We start from the raw sequence: 16,817 nt of genomic DNA, 5'->3' as shown, positions 1-16,817 counted from the left end.
CTACGATGGCTGCGTTGATGAATGTATTACTTTATTTCATTTATCTCGTGGCGCAGATGTCTAAACAAGCGAACTATAGAAAGCGGAAGAAGAACAACAACGCAAACGTCTACATGATATCGCACTTTGCAGGCAATCCACATGGACCCTCCTTATCCTTCTCTTCCGGTCCCTTCTGCTGAGGCTGCGATGAAGAAGCAGCGGCAGGAGCAGATGTAGCAGCAGCAGGCGCAGCAGTAGTAGTACCGTTGGTCGCCGCTCCCGCTCCATCTACTCCCTCTACGCTCTTCTCACCCACAGCATCGCCAGCAGTCTTTCCGCCATCTAGTCACTGGTGGGCCTTAGCAACCGCCTCGTAGAACGCCTTACCCTGAGCCTTCGCAATGTTAAGCTCAAGCTCAGAGGGCTGCCTGCTACCGTCACCAGCGGAGAAGGTACCAGCGCCCCAAGGGCTACCACCGTGAACCTCATCGAGGTTAGCAAGCATGCTGAACGCAGTCTTGTATCCGAGCGGCACGTAAATGAAACCGTGGTGCACAAGCGTGCTCATGCTGGTGATAGCAGTGGTCTCCTGGCCGCCACCGAGGGTACCGGTCGACACGAAGACACCGGCGTATTTGCCCCAGAAGGCGCCTTGTTGCCATTGCTTGCCGGTCTTGTCCCAGAAGGTCTTGAATTGTGCGGGGAAGTTGCCGTAGCGGGTGGGGATACCGAAGAGGATTCCGTCGAACTCCTCGAGGACGGCGGGGTCATCGAGAGTGGGGATCGAGGCGTCCTTGGGGGGTGCGTACATCTTGTCGAGGACGTCTTGGGGAAGGGTCTCGGCGACTCTGGGAGGGGGTTAGTCATGTTCTTTGAGTGAGATGGGGGATGGTGATGTGGCATGTGCAAGTGCAATTGCCAGCAGGAAGATTATAGTGTTCGAGATATGGAGAAGGGGATACATACTGGAAGAGCTTGGCGTCACCACCAGCCTCCTTGATACCCTCCAACTCAGCATCGGCCTATTCATCTGTTAGCAGAAGCCCTCATTCCAAGTCGTCAGTCGAGTGGGGAGCCGTTTCGCAACCAACAACAGCTCCCCACCTCAACACAATCGCAACATACCATCTTCTTGATGTGGCCGTACATGGAGTAGTAAACGATCGCGATCTTGGGAGCCATCTTGAATAACTTCCGGGGGTATCACAAAGAACGAGTAGAGTACGAAGATGAGACAGGGGAGAGATGCGTAGTAGTGAAGTAAAGAAGAGAGCTTTCGGGGTGGGGTACGCACCTTCTACTTATACCCAGCAGCCAGCACCAGCACCAGCACCACCGGGGGCTGGCATGTGCATGGTGCATGAGATAACCCAGAACCCTTGTCGACGGTCTTCGATCCCCATAGACTGTGTCTATCTCGCAATACATCATGCCATGGCTACTACATCATCCACCGGCCCAATCGCACCGAGCGAGCTTAGCTACCTAGCTGTCCTGTAAACAACTGCTTTGCGCCATTCTGCCCCTCATAGCGCTCCTCACTATACCACTCTTAGTAAAGCTCCGACGGTTAGCGCCCCACATATATACCCGGTGCAGTAGCGTCAGCGCGTTTCCGATGATTACATGAGCCTTTGGTAAGAGATTGTCAATTCGTTTTTTTCTGTTTCGCCAGGGAAAGCGTACGTTTGTTGGTAAAATTCCTCCGGCTAACCTGCTGCATCGCGAGTCAATTGGCAAAGGAACCCACCATCCCGGGCCCGGCAAGTAGCTTTTTCGCTGGGGCGGACATCTTCCGCGTTGCCGTGCCTCTTATTCAGCAGACAATCGGTCGGTGTTCGGCGTGTACGGGACTGAGACCTTACTCTAGGTTGGTAAGCTCCCATCGCTCGGATAGAGAAAGAGGTTGGCTTCCGGCGTACATAACGGATGACCATGCGGTGTGTAAGCAAAAAGTGCGGAAAGCTGTACCTGGGCTTGTCTGCTTTGGGAGGGTGTGGGTGCGTGGACTGCAGGTGCGGGGTGTTGGTCTCTGATCGCCAAGGTGTGGAACCCGTTGGCAAAATTGGAGCTTTCGCGAAGTTTCTTATCAATCGTGTGTTGCTATTCTCGTGATCGGGGGTTGAAGCAAGTTTCCTCTGTCAAACGTGCGCGAAAGACTGTTTGCACAAATGAGCGAGCGATGAGACGGTTGTCAGATGAGTGTGAAGCTTGATTCATTATACTGATTTGAAGGTTGAACGCTAAGATGCTAACAAACTGCAAGATGGAGAAAAAGCAATAAACACCCCGCCATCCCAAGTGATCAATACGCAGTATTCGCTTTTCGGAACATGGCCATGTTCTCGTTATGAATTTCCCAAATGCATGAATACAATGTGGCTGCTCCAGCCTGGTATCTCTTTGGCTCCAGGCCTGTCGCTCATGCATGTGGTCGTAATTTCGTAAGTATAGGTTCGCAATAAAAAGTTTACACTTGAAGTGAAGTCGGCCGTTATCAGTGGTTTTATCCACAATCAGGTTTGGATGGAGAGGAGCCTCCTGCGGACGCCGGCTAGGAACTCGGCTTCGTCGATGCGCTGGAACTGCGCCTCCTCCTCTTTTCCGTAAAGGCCGGTGCTTCCGTAGGGTCCCTTGCCGCTGAACTCGACGTTCTGTGGCCAGTGCCCGTCGGACGAGACCTGAGCCAGCGAAAAGTCGCCATGGACGGACTGGAAGCCGGGCTCGAAGATGCACTCGGCGAAGAACAGCTCGACGTACAGTTCGCGAGGAATAGCACTCTGCGCGCGAAGGCGGATAAAGCGACGGGCTTGCTCAAGAAGCTTCTGCAGGGCGTCCGTAGCTTCATGGGTGGAGCGGCCATCCTCGTGCTCACACAAGTGCAAAGCACGTACCTGCAGGTCACCTGCGAACTTCGCATTGTCGTTGGAAAAGAGATGGGAGCACACGGAAGGAAGAGAGATGGACAGAGTCTCAAGCTTTGGGCAGTTCCGGAACGTGTCGCAGAGATGCTCGCAGTCGCTCGGTGATCCAGGATGCGGGTGCCAGAAGCCATCCTGTGACCGCGGGCTGTGCTCCAGGACCCGGAGCGTCTTCCGAGATGCCTTGACAATGGCCATGACACCATCGATTGTGATGGAGGAGTTGCAGGTCAAGTGGAACTCCTCCAGTTGAGTGGCCGTGCGAGCGATGGCAAAAAGATCATCATCAGTGATGGGCATGAAGCTAGTGTCGCCAAAGATCTTCAGGCGGCGAAGCTGGCTGAAGTTTACCGACTGCAGTGGCTCCAGATCAACGATGTTATCCTTGTCTGTTGCTTGCTGTGAGGTAGGGTCGACACATTGGAGTTCCAGCGACTGAAGTGACTTGCCGGTGCCAGTAAGCACAGTTCGCCAGGCATTGGCGTCCACGTGACGGATGGTGGTCCATGGAAGAGAGAGGGAGGTGATGTTGGTGCAGTTCTTGAGCGACTGGAATACCAGACGGTCGGTCTCGGCGGTGTAGAAGCCGTGCACCCACATGCGCTTGATCTTGGCAGCCACCTGTGGGTAGTCGTTGCAGATGCTCACCGTCCGCTTGAGAGAGGCGAAAGGGTCGCGGTAGACAGCTGTGCCAGTTGGACGGTCAATGAGCTCGTACAACGGGTAGCTCTCTCGCCTGTTGGATAGTTCGGCCCATCGCTATGCAACGTTAGCATCGCCCTCATTGTCAGGTGTGTCGATTTGCTTACCTCTCCGCCCTTCCAGCGACGGATGTAGACGTCCTTGATGGAGTGCTCCAGAGCCCATTCGTGCCACTTCCAGCAAACGGATCGCAGAGTGGCAGTTGCGTCCCACTTGAGGAGCTCTGGCGGAACCGGGCCTCTCACATAGCGCTGGAGCTTGGCCCTCTCGAGAGGCAGTGGCGCCTGCTGGAGACCAAATGTATACGTGGGGCCATCACGTATATTGGCCTTGGTGACCTCCTCAAGGATCTGGGTGAGTACTTCGTAGGGGAAGTCGTTGATGTGCATTGAATGATTGACGGTGGTGACGGTAGGGTGACTCGTTGTCTGGTGGTGTGAGAGCAGGTGAGGGATCCGTAGGTTTATGTATTAGGTGGCAAGGTCAGGCAGTTATTCCAGAGTGAAAGGCACTCCGGGACTCTTATAGTCATGCAGCACCTACCGCAGAGATTTATTTGACAAAGGGCACCGTGGTTCATTGTTAGTCAGACGTCTTGTGTCTTCCCCAGGTCCATGCACAAGCGCCAACGACTCGGACGCTGGGCCGACATGGCTCTGAGCTAGAAGGATCACTTAACAGCCCAACCGAGCCAATAGGGCAGTAAGCAGCACGTCGCACGCGTATAGTTTTGCGATGGAAAGTGGTTGTGAGGTTAGGTTCTCTTTACGTCACGGTGGCTTGGCGGGCTCGGGTTTGCTGGGGCGGCGAAGCAAAGCAGAAAATTGGCTTCACGTGGCTCGTGGCTGGCGTTTCGATTACCCCCAGGAAATTCAATCCGCAGGCCACCTGACCACCAATGACACATGGAAATCTCTGACGAGACCCTCCGACCATCTTTCATCATCCCCGTGCCTGCATGGCGCCTCTCCGCTGGGTCCAACCTCCGTTGCTTCCATGCTGTCGCGTCGCGTCGCCTGGTCGTGATGCCGTACTCACGCCTCTTCTCACGACATCTCGAGCGTGTGGCTTGCTGTGCCATATTACATCCGACGCACCGGACACTTTCAGCATCTCCGCTTCTCCAGGCGTTTACGGCTGCGGCTGCGGGTGTCGCCATCTATGTCATGTCTCGCACCTTCTGTCGTCAAACTGCCAGCGTCTTAGCCAACGTCGTATGCAGCACCGCACATACGCGACCAGCCTTGCAACACCTATTTCTATTGAATACGACGAATCCAGAACGTGCTGGATTTTCTTGCTCTCCATGCAAGGCACGTCGCACGCTATGCCATACGCACAACTCATGTCATGACTTTCACACCGAAGTGGATCGTGCAAATTCTCCTCCTGCATGGGCTCATCCTCCTGGTGACACGTATTTTCCGGTCTGTTGCATGAGTTGGAGCTTAGGCCTCTCACCATCGTGTCCATCTGGGCTTATTTGGTAATATCTTACGTCTTCGAAACTTCCCCGCTATGCGACTTCTCCACAACCAAGAATCGATACCGTTACGGGAACTACTCTAGCTCACCACTTGAGCCGAGCACACTACACAGCGATCCCCAAACAGCGGAAGTAATCAGGGTACGAAGTGCTGACATTGATTAGAATGATGCAATCCCTGACGGCACATTCGACGGGTGTTTGCGCCAACGAGCACAGCAGACCGTTCACTATATCGACTGTGTCTCTCCACAGCACCCCAGTGTCCATCTTCTTACCCCTAATTTCCTTTCTCGGTTTCTATGAGCTAAGGAATTACGCTACCCCGCAAAGATCTCAAAACCCCTGGCCAGCTCGCTTCCACGAAGCTCATCTAGCTCAGAGACGATCACACCGGCAAGCTAGGCTTCGGGATAGGCATTCCGTTTCCACTAGAGCATCGGCTTTGCCTGTTATGCCGCTGCGAGCCTGCTCGCCCATCGATGCCGGCTTCGCTGTTCGTCCGGCTGGACGTGCGCCACCGATAGTTATAGAGTCACGGGGCTGTACGGCTCAGCTGACATGGTCCTACCCAGCGCTAGGAGCCGCAACACCACCGAGCAAGTATCGTGACCTTCCTTTTTCGCCCCTGATTCAAGAGGTGCTTCATGCTGCCACGTCGGTGCCTCCCGGATGCTGAGTTGGTCTTGGTGTCCGTGCTTCCCGGTCGGTGCGGTGGCAGCGCATCAACAGCATCACACGACGTTCTGACGATCAAAGCAGTAAGTTGCCGTTCTGGTTCTGGTTTACAGCAACACGACTGAGCACACGCCGGGTGTTCCAATCTACTAAACGGCCGTCAAACTCCCTGCTGGCATCATGCTGGGCCTATAAGCTCGCCGTCTCCTATCTTGAATAACGGGAGATATCTCTCAGTGCTACCTATCGCAAGACACGCCCATGTACGCAGAGCTTCAAAGAGTAAGCTCCAGAGTACAGCTCTATGGAACTGCGACCTTCCTATCACCTATACATGTTGAAGCCAAATGCTAGTCTCGAACAAGCTTTCGATCCTTATCTCGCAGCTATGAGGTCAAATGTAGCTCAAAACCACCATTGCACGGGATGTCTGCACAACCTCGTATATTTCGGCAGTAGGTCTAGCGTCCGTGATGTAGTATCCTCATCCCAGGTAGGTGTAACACGAGATAGGGATATCGGACATTGGAGACACGAAAGAGCCTCATTTACCCATGTTCCCGTTATTGGCGTTGTATCACATGAGATAGGAATGCGCCGTGCATGTGGATTCACGGGTAGTCGTTAGTGCGGTGCATGGCTTTCAGCGATGCAATAGAAATCGGAAAACGCTGGTGAAGAAAACATTGGGTATCATTCTGTCCAACTACTACCAAACATCTAGAACCAAACTGCTGAAGCAGAAATTTATCACACAAGACCTCAACAAAGTCCTTACCAAAAGAAACGCCCCATCTATACCAACCCCCAAAGAGAACGCCAAACCCAACATCTCACCCAGATCTCTCTACCCATCTTTCTTCCCCTCGTCTCCTTTATCCTGCGGAACATGATCATGAATGAACTCATCCACCCAATCCTTTACCCCATCCGCCTTGTGCGTCAGCCACTCCCACCAGCTTTCCTTCTTGTTTCCCTCTCCCTTCTCTCCATCTTTCCCATCACTCTTCTCACCATCTTTCAACTCGTCTTTCCCACCACTTCCCGAGGGCGGCGTAGGCCTACTAGGCACATCCTCCAAACTCGGACTTGTATCTTCCAATCCAGACGCTGACGCCGCGATACTAGATAGGGAGTTTAGGTCTGTTGCGGGCATGGATGCGAGGTTTGATGGTTGTCGTAGGGAAGACGGGAGGGTGGTGGACGAAGAGAGAGTGTAAGAAGACACGGGATCCTCGGGTGTTTCTTTTTCATTGCCAGAGACCGAGTCATCGTCGGAATGCAGGCCAACTGGTTTTAACGGCAAGCGTAAAGTACCGTTGTTAGGCGCGGGGTTAAGACCGATGGAGTCGCAGACTATGTTGTAGAGTTCGATGTTTTCTGTTGGCGTGGTATTAGTTTACTTCCTTTTGTGTATGTATGAATGGTGTGGTGAATGGGATGAAGACTTACGGAAAGGTTCCATCCTGCTCCCAGCTTCATGCGGGAACGCAGGACCTCTTGCGATGAAGACGGCACGCATAAGCGGATGCTCGTGATCGTATCCATGGAGTCCCTTCGGATGATATTCCTCACCCGTCTTCAACCCCACCTCAACGTTGAACTCGTCTTTCGTGACAATCGCCCAGCCTGTTTTCGGTACAATCCACAGCGGAGCGATCCTCTCGTTTTTGCTAAAGTGGTAGCGCTCCGGCATATTCTCATCCCGCAGGTAGACATCGAGATTGGGGTTGTCCTTTGTACGTTCTAAGAGCTGGTTGTAGAGGCGGTGCAGCGAGGCTGGGTTTTTAGGACGGAGACCGTAGAGCGGCCAGCCATCTGTGTGGGAGAGTTCGGCGGGGTCGATGAGGTCCTCGAGCTGGATTAGGCGGGTTTTGTCTGTTGTGGCCATGCCATGGTCTGAGACGACGATCACATTGACGATGTTTGTAAGGTTGCGCGCGTGGAGACCGGCTAGGATACCTGCCATCATTGTGTCAGCGCTGGCGATCGTCTTGCGAATTTCGGTGCTGTTGGGTCCGAAGCGGTGGCCGTCGCCGTCTACATCGGGGACGTATGCTGCAATGAGCTGAGGTCGCGGAGTATTTGCGCTCGCGCCGATATCTTTGGGGCCGGGGAGATCGAGGAGTTCCATTATGCGGTCGACCTTTGTAGGCAAGACTTCTGAACCGTTGTATTTGTCGATGTAGGCAATCTCTTGGTTCAGGATATGCGCTTCAGAGCCTGGCCACATGTGGACTGCTGTCCTGACTCCCTGCTTCTCGGCTGTCACCCAGAGAGGTTCGCCGCCCCACCAATGCGGTTGGAGACTGCGTTTGGGATCTGTGTAGTAGAACTCTCGCTCGAGTTCAGGGTCCCAGAATGTGTTTCCTACTACACCGTGCGCTTCGGGATACATGCCCGTGGCCATTGTGTAGTGGTTTGGGAATGTGACGCTGGGGAAGCTTGGCATCATGTACTTTGGCGATATGCCCTCTGCCACGAACTGGTTGAGCGTAGGTGTGAGATTTCGGTATAGGAAGTCGGCGCGGAAGCCGTCGAGGGATATGAGGATTGTGGTCGGCGCAAAGAGTGAGGTGCCATTGGAGAGCATGGCTGCTGCTTCTTTGACGTCTTTGGGCGTAGAGAGGTTGTACGTGGCTGCGAGGAGAACGACGAAGAGAACGATGATGGATACGTATATGGCTATTCGGCGGTATATGCTCTTCCTGCGTACCTGTGGTCCATTAGCTTCGCTCGCGCATCCGTAGATTCTACACACCTTCCTCTGCGACTCGCTCGCAAGTAGCCGCTGTTCATCGCTCAACGAACTTCTTCCCGATCGGAAACTCGTACTGGAAGCGCCAATGCCTTCTTCCATTTCGTACATGAGCGCGCTCGACTCTTCATTGCCGCCTTTCCTGCGCTCCTTCATCTCCTTCTTCTTATCCCACTTTCCGACCTTGACGCTCGAGGCTCTGCGCCCCAGTAGGCCCTTGCCGCCATCTTTCTGCGTAAGAAGCCTCTCGCGCTCATCCTCCGAATCTAAAATGTCGTGATCGCGTTCGTCAAGTTCGCCGGAAGGTCTGCCATCGTAGCCTTCGTCGTCGGAGGTGTGGTCGTACAGGGTGCGCTCGTCGGTGCCAGCATCGGAGCTAGGCACTCTTTGCGATTCGTTGTGTGGCTGCGAAGACATGATCGCGTCTTCAGGCGATATATTACATAGCTAGGTGGAAAAGAAACGTTGCGCCGCTACGGTGCTCAACATGTTTGGGGGTCAGCGACCCCAGACGTGTCGCTTGGCATCCATGTTTCACGCGTGCAGACGGTTATGTCGGTCGCGTAAAGGCGCTATTCGGTAATTTACTTTCACTAAACCTTCATCTAAAAATTGGGGTGAACAGAGCACTTGACTCCATTTTGTGCATGCAGCAGATGGTAGATTCTCCAAGATCCTATAGTCTTTCCGTTATTCAACATTCGTTCATGCCATCACCAAGATCACGTCACGGCCGGCCTTCCACTTGAGACCTGCGCCGGCTATCTTCCCCTTTGAACAAACCCACAACAGCAGCCACATATGCTCTGCAAGCTCTCCCCAATTAAACAGCTGTATCATCCCAAGAGTTTCAGAAGTACCCTTCTCTCGGTAGAGATATGCGCCCCAGCCGAGTCTGCCATCTTTCAGCGGTTCACACACGCCATCCCAAAGGGCTTTCTGAGCCTGCGCAGGCCAAGCCGACAAGTCAATGAGCCAATGACCTCGTTCATTGCCTACTGGATCGCGTGACTTTCCAATTGGTTTGAACTTGCCTGGATATTGTTCCTTCAGGGCTTCCAGGTAGGGTGTGACCTGCCGAGGCCACGTCTCCGGACTCTCTACACCTATCTTCGGTGCTGGAGATTCAACTATTTCCGGATAATCGGTGAAGTCTATAGGCGGACCGGAATTGTCGATTTCTTGCACCTTGTTGTTCTCACTGGCTTGGTCTTCTGCTAATGGGGAAACTGGCTTTGGCGCATCAGATGAGCGGAAGCTTTCTGGCTGAGTTGGGACGACGCTGCTGGATTTGGGATGCACTTCTGGAGAAGCAGGCGTCTTGGCTTCTGATATATCGCTACCTATCTCCAGGCGCGTACTTCCCCGACGATTCACATCTGCGAGAGGTACCTGGGGCGAAGACGTAGCGCTAGGCGCATACGGCTCTTCTGCTGTAGCGACAATCGTGTGTTCCGCAGGCTCAACAGGTGACGAAGAAGCCTCTTGCGTAACATCCCTAGCGTCCGACTCATCTCCGGATGTGTTCTCAGAAGTCATCGAAAAGCTATCCTGCAATTGGCTCTGTAATGCTTGAACCGCAGCTTGCGTATCCTCAATAAACGCTGTATCAGCATCCTCAGGACTGCTGAGGACATCTTTTATAGACCGCCGTTTGCTAGCAGCGCTTGACTTGGGAGTTGCTTGCGCTTTCCAGTTTTGATGGATACGTTCTAAGCGCGCAAGCCGACTAGACGTTGGCGCAAAGTCGTCTTCTCCCACATCGTCGGACGACGCGCCGACATATCTTTTGGAATATGCATCGGACGATAAGTGAGATGGGAAACTGCCGTAGGAATCTTTATTGGTCGATAAGATGGAGGTGTTGACGGACTCGCGAAATGAATTTCCTTTATTTGGTGGCGAAGGGTCGCTCATTCGGGAAGCAGTAAACTGGCTCGACACATCGTGTTGTGGTGTCTCCTCAACGTTTTTTCGATGCGGTCTAAAGTCAAGATAAGCGTCGGCCAAGGAGCGGTAAAGTTGGTCGTTTTGTCGAGTAGCCGGAGCGGAGATGTGGACCAAAAGCTCGTGTTCATCGTCCATAGTTGAGTACGAACAGGTAGATCTTTAGCTTTTCAAAATCCATCGTAAGAGATATATGCACAAGCTATCCAAGTAAAGCGCGCACGGGTTGTTGTTGCGTGAGAGGACGGAAGAGGTCAAGTGTAGACGGAGAAGGGTTCAGCGGGTTCATTGACGCGACTTGGCAGGTGCGAGTAAGGTCTGTGCACTTTCTTACCAACGCATCACCATAGTTGTTAATTCGCATGTATGGACGAGTCTGGCAGTTGGAAGATATCTCTCACACCCAAGGTTCGCATCACCAAATATAATCGTTCAGCTTCAGGACAGCATCGTCCAGCGTCGTCATTCAATGGTATGTCGTCTATCATGCATGCTATCATGTAACCATCCCTACGGATATCGCTGAAGAAAAGAACCGCACCCCTTTTGTGGCCCAAAAATTACTCCTCGTCATCCTCGTTCGGGGCCTGCATCTCCTCAATATCCTCCTCCTCGAAAGTGTGCATGGGTACTGAGTAGAGGCGGAGAAGAGACTTGTTGGGGTCCTTGACCAGGACGTATTTGCCCTCATCCATGCGAAGTACCATGTCAACAATGGTACGGACGATAGCCCATCCATTGTTGAGGTTGAGTGCCATCTGGGCGGCGAAGTCGCGGGGCTTGGCTGTGAGGACACCGAGGATGACGTGGTCGTTGTTGTTCTTGGGATTGGTACGGGAGACGAAACTGTATTGCTGTTAGCTGAGCTCGATATGACAGATCGAAATGCATACCCGAGCTTCATGGTATCAGCCTTGGCCAAGATACTCTGCGTAGTCCATCGTGCGAGCTTGCAGGAGTTGTTCTTCATCTCAGTGGCAAGAACAGCACCCCTCTGGCTAGCCAACTTGGACCTCCAGTCGAGCGCTCCACCGGCACCTTGCGCCTTGTTGTCGAACTCGTTGAGGGCCTTGATGGTCAGGTATTGGTCCTCGCCGTTGATGTTGTTCTTAACAACAGCGTCCAACTCTGTTCGGACAACCAAGTGCAGAGGCTCCTCGTCCTTGTCCAGAGACAGATCGAAGCGGCGGTACCTGTAGGCCTTGGAGGCTGGTGGGTCGGTCTCGACCTCCTCGTTGTAGAAGGGATGCTCGTGGGGCATGCTGACCTTCTGGCTCTCAGACTCGGTAACAACCTGGAGGGGGAAGATGTTGTTGATGTGTGTGGCTTCCAGCATCAGAGCACCAGGGCTGTTGATAGAGTCCTTGTTGCCCTCGGAAATCTCAAGCGGCGCGTCTGCGGCGTTCTCGTTGACAGTAACCATGTCCAGACTTGATCCATCGCGCTTGTCAATGAAGACCTTGTTGCCCCGCTTGGTGAAAACCAAATCCCAGGAGTATACTGACTTGGTGGCGCACATGAGCATGGAAAGAACACCGTCGGTAGCGAATACGGTGCCCTCGTCCTTGTCGGCAAGCTCCTGCAAGATAGGGTCGCTGGAGGTGGTAACATTGTAGGCGGCACGGTCGAGGACGTTGAGTTTGCGCTCCGAGGTCCTGGCACCGGGCTGCTTGTCGTAGCTGCGGTCGTAGTAGTAGAGGAATCCGTAGTTGTCGATGTCCTCGCCCTCGTGGGTGTCGAGGTTGAGCTTGCTGAGACGGGAGAAGTCGATCTCCTCCATGACGTTCCATTCGGGCTTGACCTGGACAGAGGCATCACGGTTGCGCTGGGGCTTGTCATCCCTCCAGCCAAAGCGGCGTCCTCCCCTGCCGCCACGTCCACCGCGCTGGTTGTCGTACTGGTTTCCACCACGGCCGCCAACACGCTGGAAGGTGCCCCGCCCGCCGCGTTGCGCCTGTCCACCTCGCGCTCCTCCACGTCCACGGAATACGGTGCCGCCGCCTCGTCCGAATCCTCGGCCGCGTGCTGATGTGCGTGTGTTGTCGACGACGGAGAAGGTTGCCTCCTCTTCGGCGGCCTGGATGGCGAAGGGGTTGGTCTGCTGGTTCGCGCCGTATACCTGCTGGTCTATCAATTCCATTAGCATCCATATTTTTCTCTTCCACCATCACCAAACATACCCCTGTAGTTGCGGTTGCCGTATTGCTGGCGTCCTCCCCGCTCGCGGTCCTTGCCCTCAGTCCAGTCGGCCATGCGCCCCAGCTTGTCCGCCTTGGAGTAAGGCGCGAACGGCACGCCGTCGAGCATCGATTCGCTGGTGACGGGCGGGCCCCATCCTGCAGTGTCGGGCAGCGCGGACACGAGGTCCAGTAGTGATGCGGGTGCCATGTTGTGAAGTTGCGGTAATGCTGGGCGCTCGTTGTTGCCGCACAGAAATTATGTGGGCAGTCAGATTCCGCGCTAACGAAACGAAATTCCAAGGTTCCTACCCCGCGCTCACCTTCACTCAATCCTCACCAGCACTGAGCGCTGGACAATGCCGTCACCCACTATCATCAAAGCCCGTACAGTCCAACACTATATTGGGCCTTCATTTCCTATCTATTCGTATCGCGCCTCGGATTGCATTTGGTTGGCTACGTCACAGTTCTGCCTTTGCGGTATCGAACCCACTACTATTCTCATTCCTCCATGCGGACTGTCAGACACTATACGCGGAATTTCCAAATGTTATCACGTCTTTACAATCGCCATGAATTCACATACAAAGATGGCGTTCCGGTGAGGAGGATGCACAATGCAGACACCAGACTCAGCCATGTGCCAAACGGTGATTGGTACGTTGATACATCCCTCGCTAGACAATGACGGTATCGCTGCAGCGATGAACGACTTCATAGGTAGGTGCGGGGGAGTTCATGCACTCTACATCCCACACAGAACCTGAGCAGACAGCGTTTACGGCATGTAGCCACAGGTACATGAGCCAATGAGTCCCTGCCTTTTCTGATCCTCCCACGTCCTCGGAAACCGGTGAGTGTAAGAGCAGGAGAAGAGCTTTCTACGTCCTTCGAAAAGCGACTTGACTATGTATTGATAAGCCTTGCTCCGCCTGAACGTGTCCAAATAAACACTCGGCTTCATTAGCACATCCGGCTTCAACAAAATTCCTAAGATTATTCAGAGCCAGATTCGTATTCTATTCATTGTGCAGTCTTACCTCATTCTGTCTACGCAAGATGCGGTACAAGCCTCTCGACAAGACGAAGAATGAGATCCGTGTTCTCAAATTTATGAATTCTTCCAGCGCAGGCTCAACCGAAGAAACCATTCGATGCTCTATCAGAAACGTCTCACTGGGAATTCCTCAAAACTTTCAAACACATCAAGACTACTCGCAGGGTCAGAAATCTCCGATCGCATGGGATAGATTTACCAAGTCTGTAGATCTGCGAGACTCAAGCCTTGAACAGACGACCCTCGACAAGGCCACACATACTGGCCTACGTCAAAGTCTTGATCAGCATAGCGGCTCGCGTTACAAATGGGGAGACTTCGAAGCCCTGTCGTATACATGGGGCGACGCAGACGATAAAAAAGAAATCGTCGTAAACAACATTCCCAAAAACGTTCCACGCAACCTTGAGGAAGCGTTGAGAGCCCTGCGAGGTCTGAAAGAGACACGTTCTAGTATGTATTACTGGGTAGATTCTTTGTGCATCGATCAGGGAAATATCGAAGAACGAAATGAGCAGGTCAAGCGCATGAAAGAGATATACGGTCAAGCTAGAGCTGTTATAGTCTGGTTGGGTCAAGAAGAGAAGATGGACAGGATTGCAGTCCAGACAATGCGCCATCTTTGCCGAAATCCCTTTGTGAGAAACACATTGCAACTCCCAGCCGTTCTGCGTCCTGACGGATGGTCCGCCCTTTTCTCCTTCACCCAAAAACCGTATTGGAATCGATGTTGGATCATTCAGGAGCTCGCCATGAACCATAATTCGACTTTGTTCATGTGCGGAAAATACAAGCTTACAAGGCGGATGTTACGTTTGGGTGCTACTTACTGCAAGGAACGTTTACGAGTTTCAGAGGATCGGAATTATCGCTCCAAACACGATTTGGACCCCGGTGCTTGGGCTACAGCTGGTCGCATGTATCGTTTGGTCAGTCTTGCGTTCAATGCCGATGGCGAATTAGACTTGGACGTTTTGTTGAATCTTGTTCGTCGAGCCGACGCAACCAACAAGAGGGACAAAGTTTACAGCATACTCGGCTTGTTGGATCCTGCCGTCTCCGCAGGTGTCGCACCAAACTACTCGCTCCCGGTGCAGCAAGTTTATACAAACTTCATGAAATCTGTTATTGATGCATCAGGAAGACTAGATCAAATCGTCTTCAGAGGGATCCCGACCGAGGATGGCTGGTCATCATGGGTGCCCGACTGGAGGGAGCTTTTCCAGCGTCATCACATTCGATATCTTCGGTCTCGACAAGCGAGTAAACATCTAGCCGCTCAATTCAGGTTTATCAAGAAAGGGAAGGGCCTTACTTCTCTTGCCTGTAGCGGGTTCTGGGTGGACACTGTCGACGGCATCGCAGCCGAACCTCCGCTACACTGTCACGCTACTCATTCAGCACCTACCTCGGATAGATATAGCGGTCGAACATCAGAAGCGATACATCAGACCTTTCGCATGGGCCACCCTGCAATGCCGACTAAGCTACTCTTCAAAGTCCCGTGGGATTTGAGTCGCAACACTGATTACAGCCCTGCCAACTTGACCCCAAATCCGGTTTGGCTCCAACTTTCTCAATCGAGTTACTTTGAACGATTCGACCAATTTAGAAAACACAATGAAGACTTTCGTATCGGTGGCCAAAAATTTCGAACTTTTTTCCCACAATCCGATGACCACAATGTGGATATCGCGTCTACCCTGCGGTGTATGCGTTTAGCTCTACTTTCCATGGATCACAGATCTCTGATAACGACAAAAAGTGGCTATTTAGGCATGGCTCCGGTAGCAACTCGCCCAGGAGACGTCATTGCTATTTTACTCGGTTGTAACTGTCCAGTTGTCTTAAGGCCGTTCGATGATGGTCTCCACCAAATCATCGGAGAGTGCTACATTCAAGGACTCATGGATGGAGAGATCCTAGACCAACAGCGGGACGGACATGTTTCACAGCAGGAGTTCGTCTTGTGCTAGAAAGGAAACCTGGAGGAGAAAGCGCAACTACGACGTGCACCCCCAATCACACGTCCGACTCCTCATCCCCAACATGTAGACACTCAAAATGCACCTCAACCCCAACCCTACCCGTCTGAAACAACATCTCAGTCCACCGTCGTGTCCTCCTGTTCGTTACCTCATCTACCCCCCAAGCCCCCATCTCAACAACCACCTTCTTCAGCCCCCTAAACCTGCGCACTTCACAGTCGCACAACTTACATACAAATTCCTCACCGGAGGAATCATGAAACGCTAGTCGTATATTCTCGATTTGAAGGCGGCATACACTCGGCACATCGCGCATGAAATGGGTGACTGCATTTACGTGGTAAAAGCGAAACTCGTTTAATTGGAATATCAATCCCGCGGTCTCGAGGTAGACCTGGCGGCATACTGTTCGTCTGTTGAGAAGGTGGCATAGTGGATAGCGGCGAGATGTGCTCTTTGGGTAGCCAGAGGGTTCTACGCGAAATTGGTAGCGAGGAGAGATGCATGGACGAACTAGGATAAATTGTTCAGTGAACGCGTAGGCATAGATATCGTTCCTGAGCTCGCCGGGTAAGCGGAAGAGAGGAGAGTGGAGGCGATTATGTGTGGTGAGCGGACTGTTAGCGGCTTCCGATGACAAAGATTTGAATATGTGATATGGTACAGGTGTCGTCATGTTACGTATCGTGGTGTATCAACAGACGTGGAAAGCTCGATTCAATTCCCATCTACATAGGTAGATAGCAAAGCCATAAGACGTGTGCTTCGCATGCTTGCTTGCCCCAAACACCTCAAGTGAAATCAGGTGGAAACACTTATCGAGCAATAGACATTGATTGAACAGCTTCAACTTCAAATCTTCATATCCATTACTTTGTTTTCAAGCCTCAGCTCTACGTCTTCTCTTTCCCCTTCCCCTTTGTACATTCTCCCCTTCTTCCTTCTTCCCTCTATACAAACGTTGTTGAAAACGCGATTAAAAAGTCTACTGATGATGAATAAGTGGGAACAAGCTTGAATCGCACCATACGATCCAGCATTGCTAATTACAAGGCTTAATAAAAAATGTGTATATCCAAAGCAGGTCGTCAAAAACGTCAAGTATACGGTCTTTGTCG

The 16,817-nt window shown here is 52.6% G+C and overlaps 4 protein-coding genes across 4 annotated transcripts; all 4 read right to left on the bottom strand.

The window, feature by feature from the left end:
- Positions 1 to 328: 328 nt before the first annotated feature.
- On the bottom strand, positions 329 to 1,164 carry ALTA7 (Minor allergen Alt a 7; the record flags this gene model as incomplete). The annotated part of the gene is made up of 3 exons (XM_049402583.1): positions 329 to 830; positions 949 to 1,004; positions 1,108 to 1,164. 3 exons carry the CDS (start codon positions 1,162 to 1,164, stop codon positions 329 to 331), a joined length of 615 nt encoding a protein of 204 aa, XP_049251820.1.
- Positions 1,165 to 2,498: 1,334 nt separating this feature from the next.
- J4E88_008975 (uncharacterized protein) lies at positions 2,499 to 3,994 on the bottom strand (the record flags this gene model as incomplete). The annotated part of the gene is made up of 2 exons (XM_049402582.1): positions 2,499 to 3,662; positions 3,713 to 3,994. The coding sequence occupies 2 exons, from the start codon at positions 3,992 to 3,994 to the stop codon at positions 2,499 to 2,501; spliced, it is 1,446 nt and encodes a 481-aa protein (XP_049251819.1).
- A 2,622-nt stretch (positions 3,995 to 6,616) lies between these two features.
- On the bottom strand, positions 6,617 to 8,944 carry J4E88_008974 (uncharacterized protein; the record flags this gene model as incomplete). The annotated part of the gene is made up of 3 exons (XM_049402581.1): positions 6,617 to 7,149; positions 7,222 to 8,485; positions 8,531 to 8,944. 3 exons carry the CDS (start codon positions 8,942 to 8,944, stop codon positions 6,617 to 6,619), a joined length of 2,211 nt encoding a protein of 736 aa, XP_049251818.1.
- Positions 8,945 to 11,034: 2,090 nt separating this feature from the next.
- On the bottom strand, positions 11,035 to 12,862 carry J4E88_008973 (uncharacterized protein; the record flags this gene model as incomplete). Its single annotated transcript, XM_049402580.1, has 3 exons — positions 11,035 to 11,320; positions 11,368 to 12,601; positions 12,655 to 12,862. 3 exons carry the CDS (start codon positions 12,860 to 12,862, stop codon positions 11,035 to 11,037), a joined length of 1,728 nt encoding a protein of 575 aa, XP_049251817.1.
- Between the last annotated feature and the right edge of the window lie 3,955 nt (positions 12,863 to 16,817).

This window comes from Alternaria novae-zelandiae, assembly GCF_023758075.1.
Source record: "Alternaria novae-zelandiae strain BMP 2774 chromosome Unknown scaffold_21, whole genome shotgun sequence".
Classification (NCBI taxonomy): Eukaryota; Fungi; Ascomycota; class Dothideomycetes; order Pleosporales; family Pleosporaceae; genus Alternaria; species Alternaria novae-zelandiae.
This window is presented reverse-complemented; position numbering and strand designations above follow the sequence as displayed.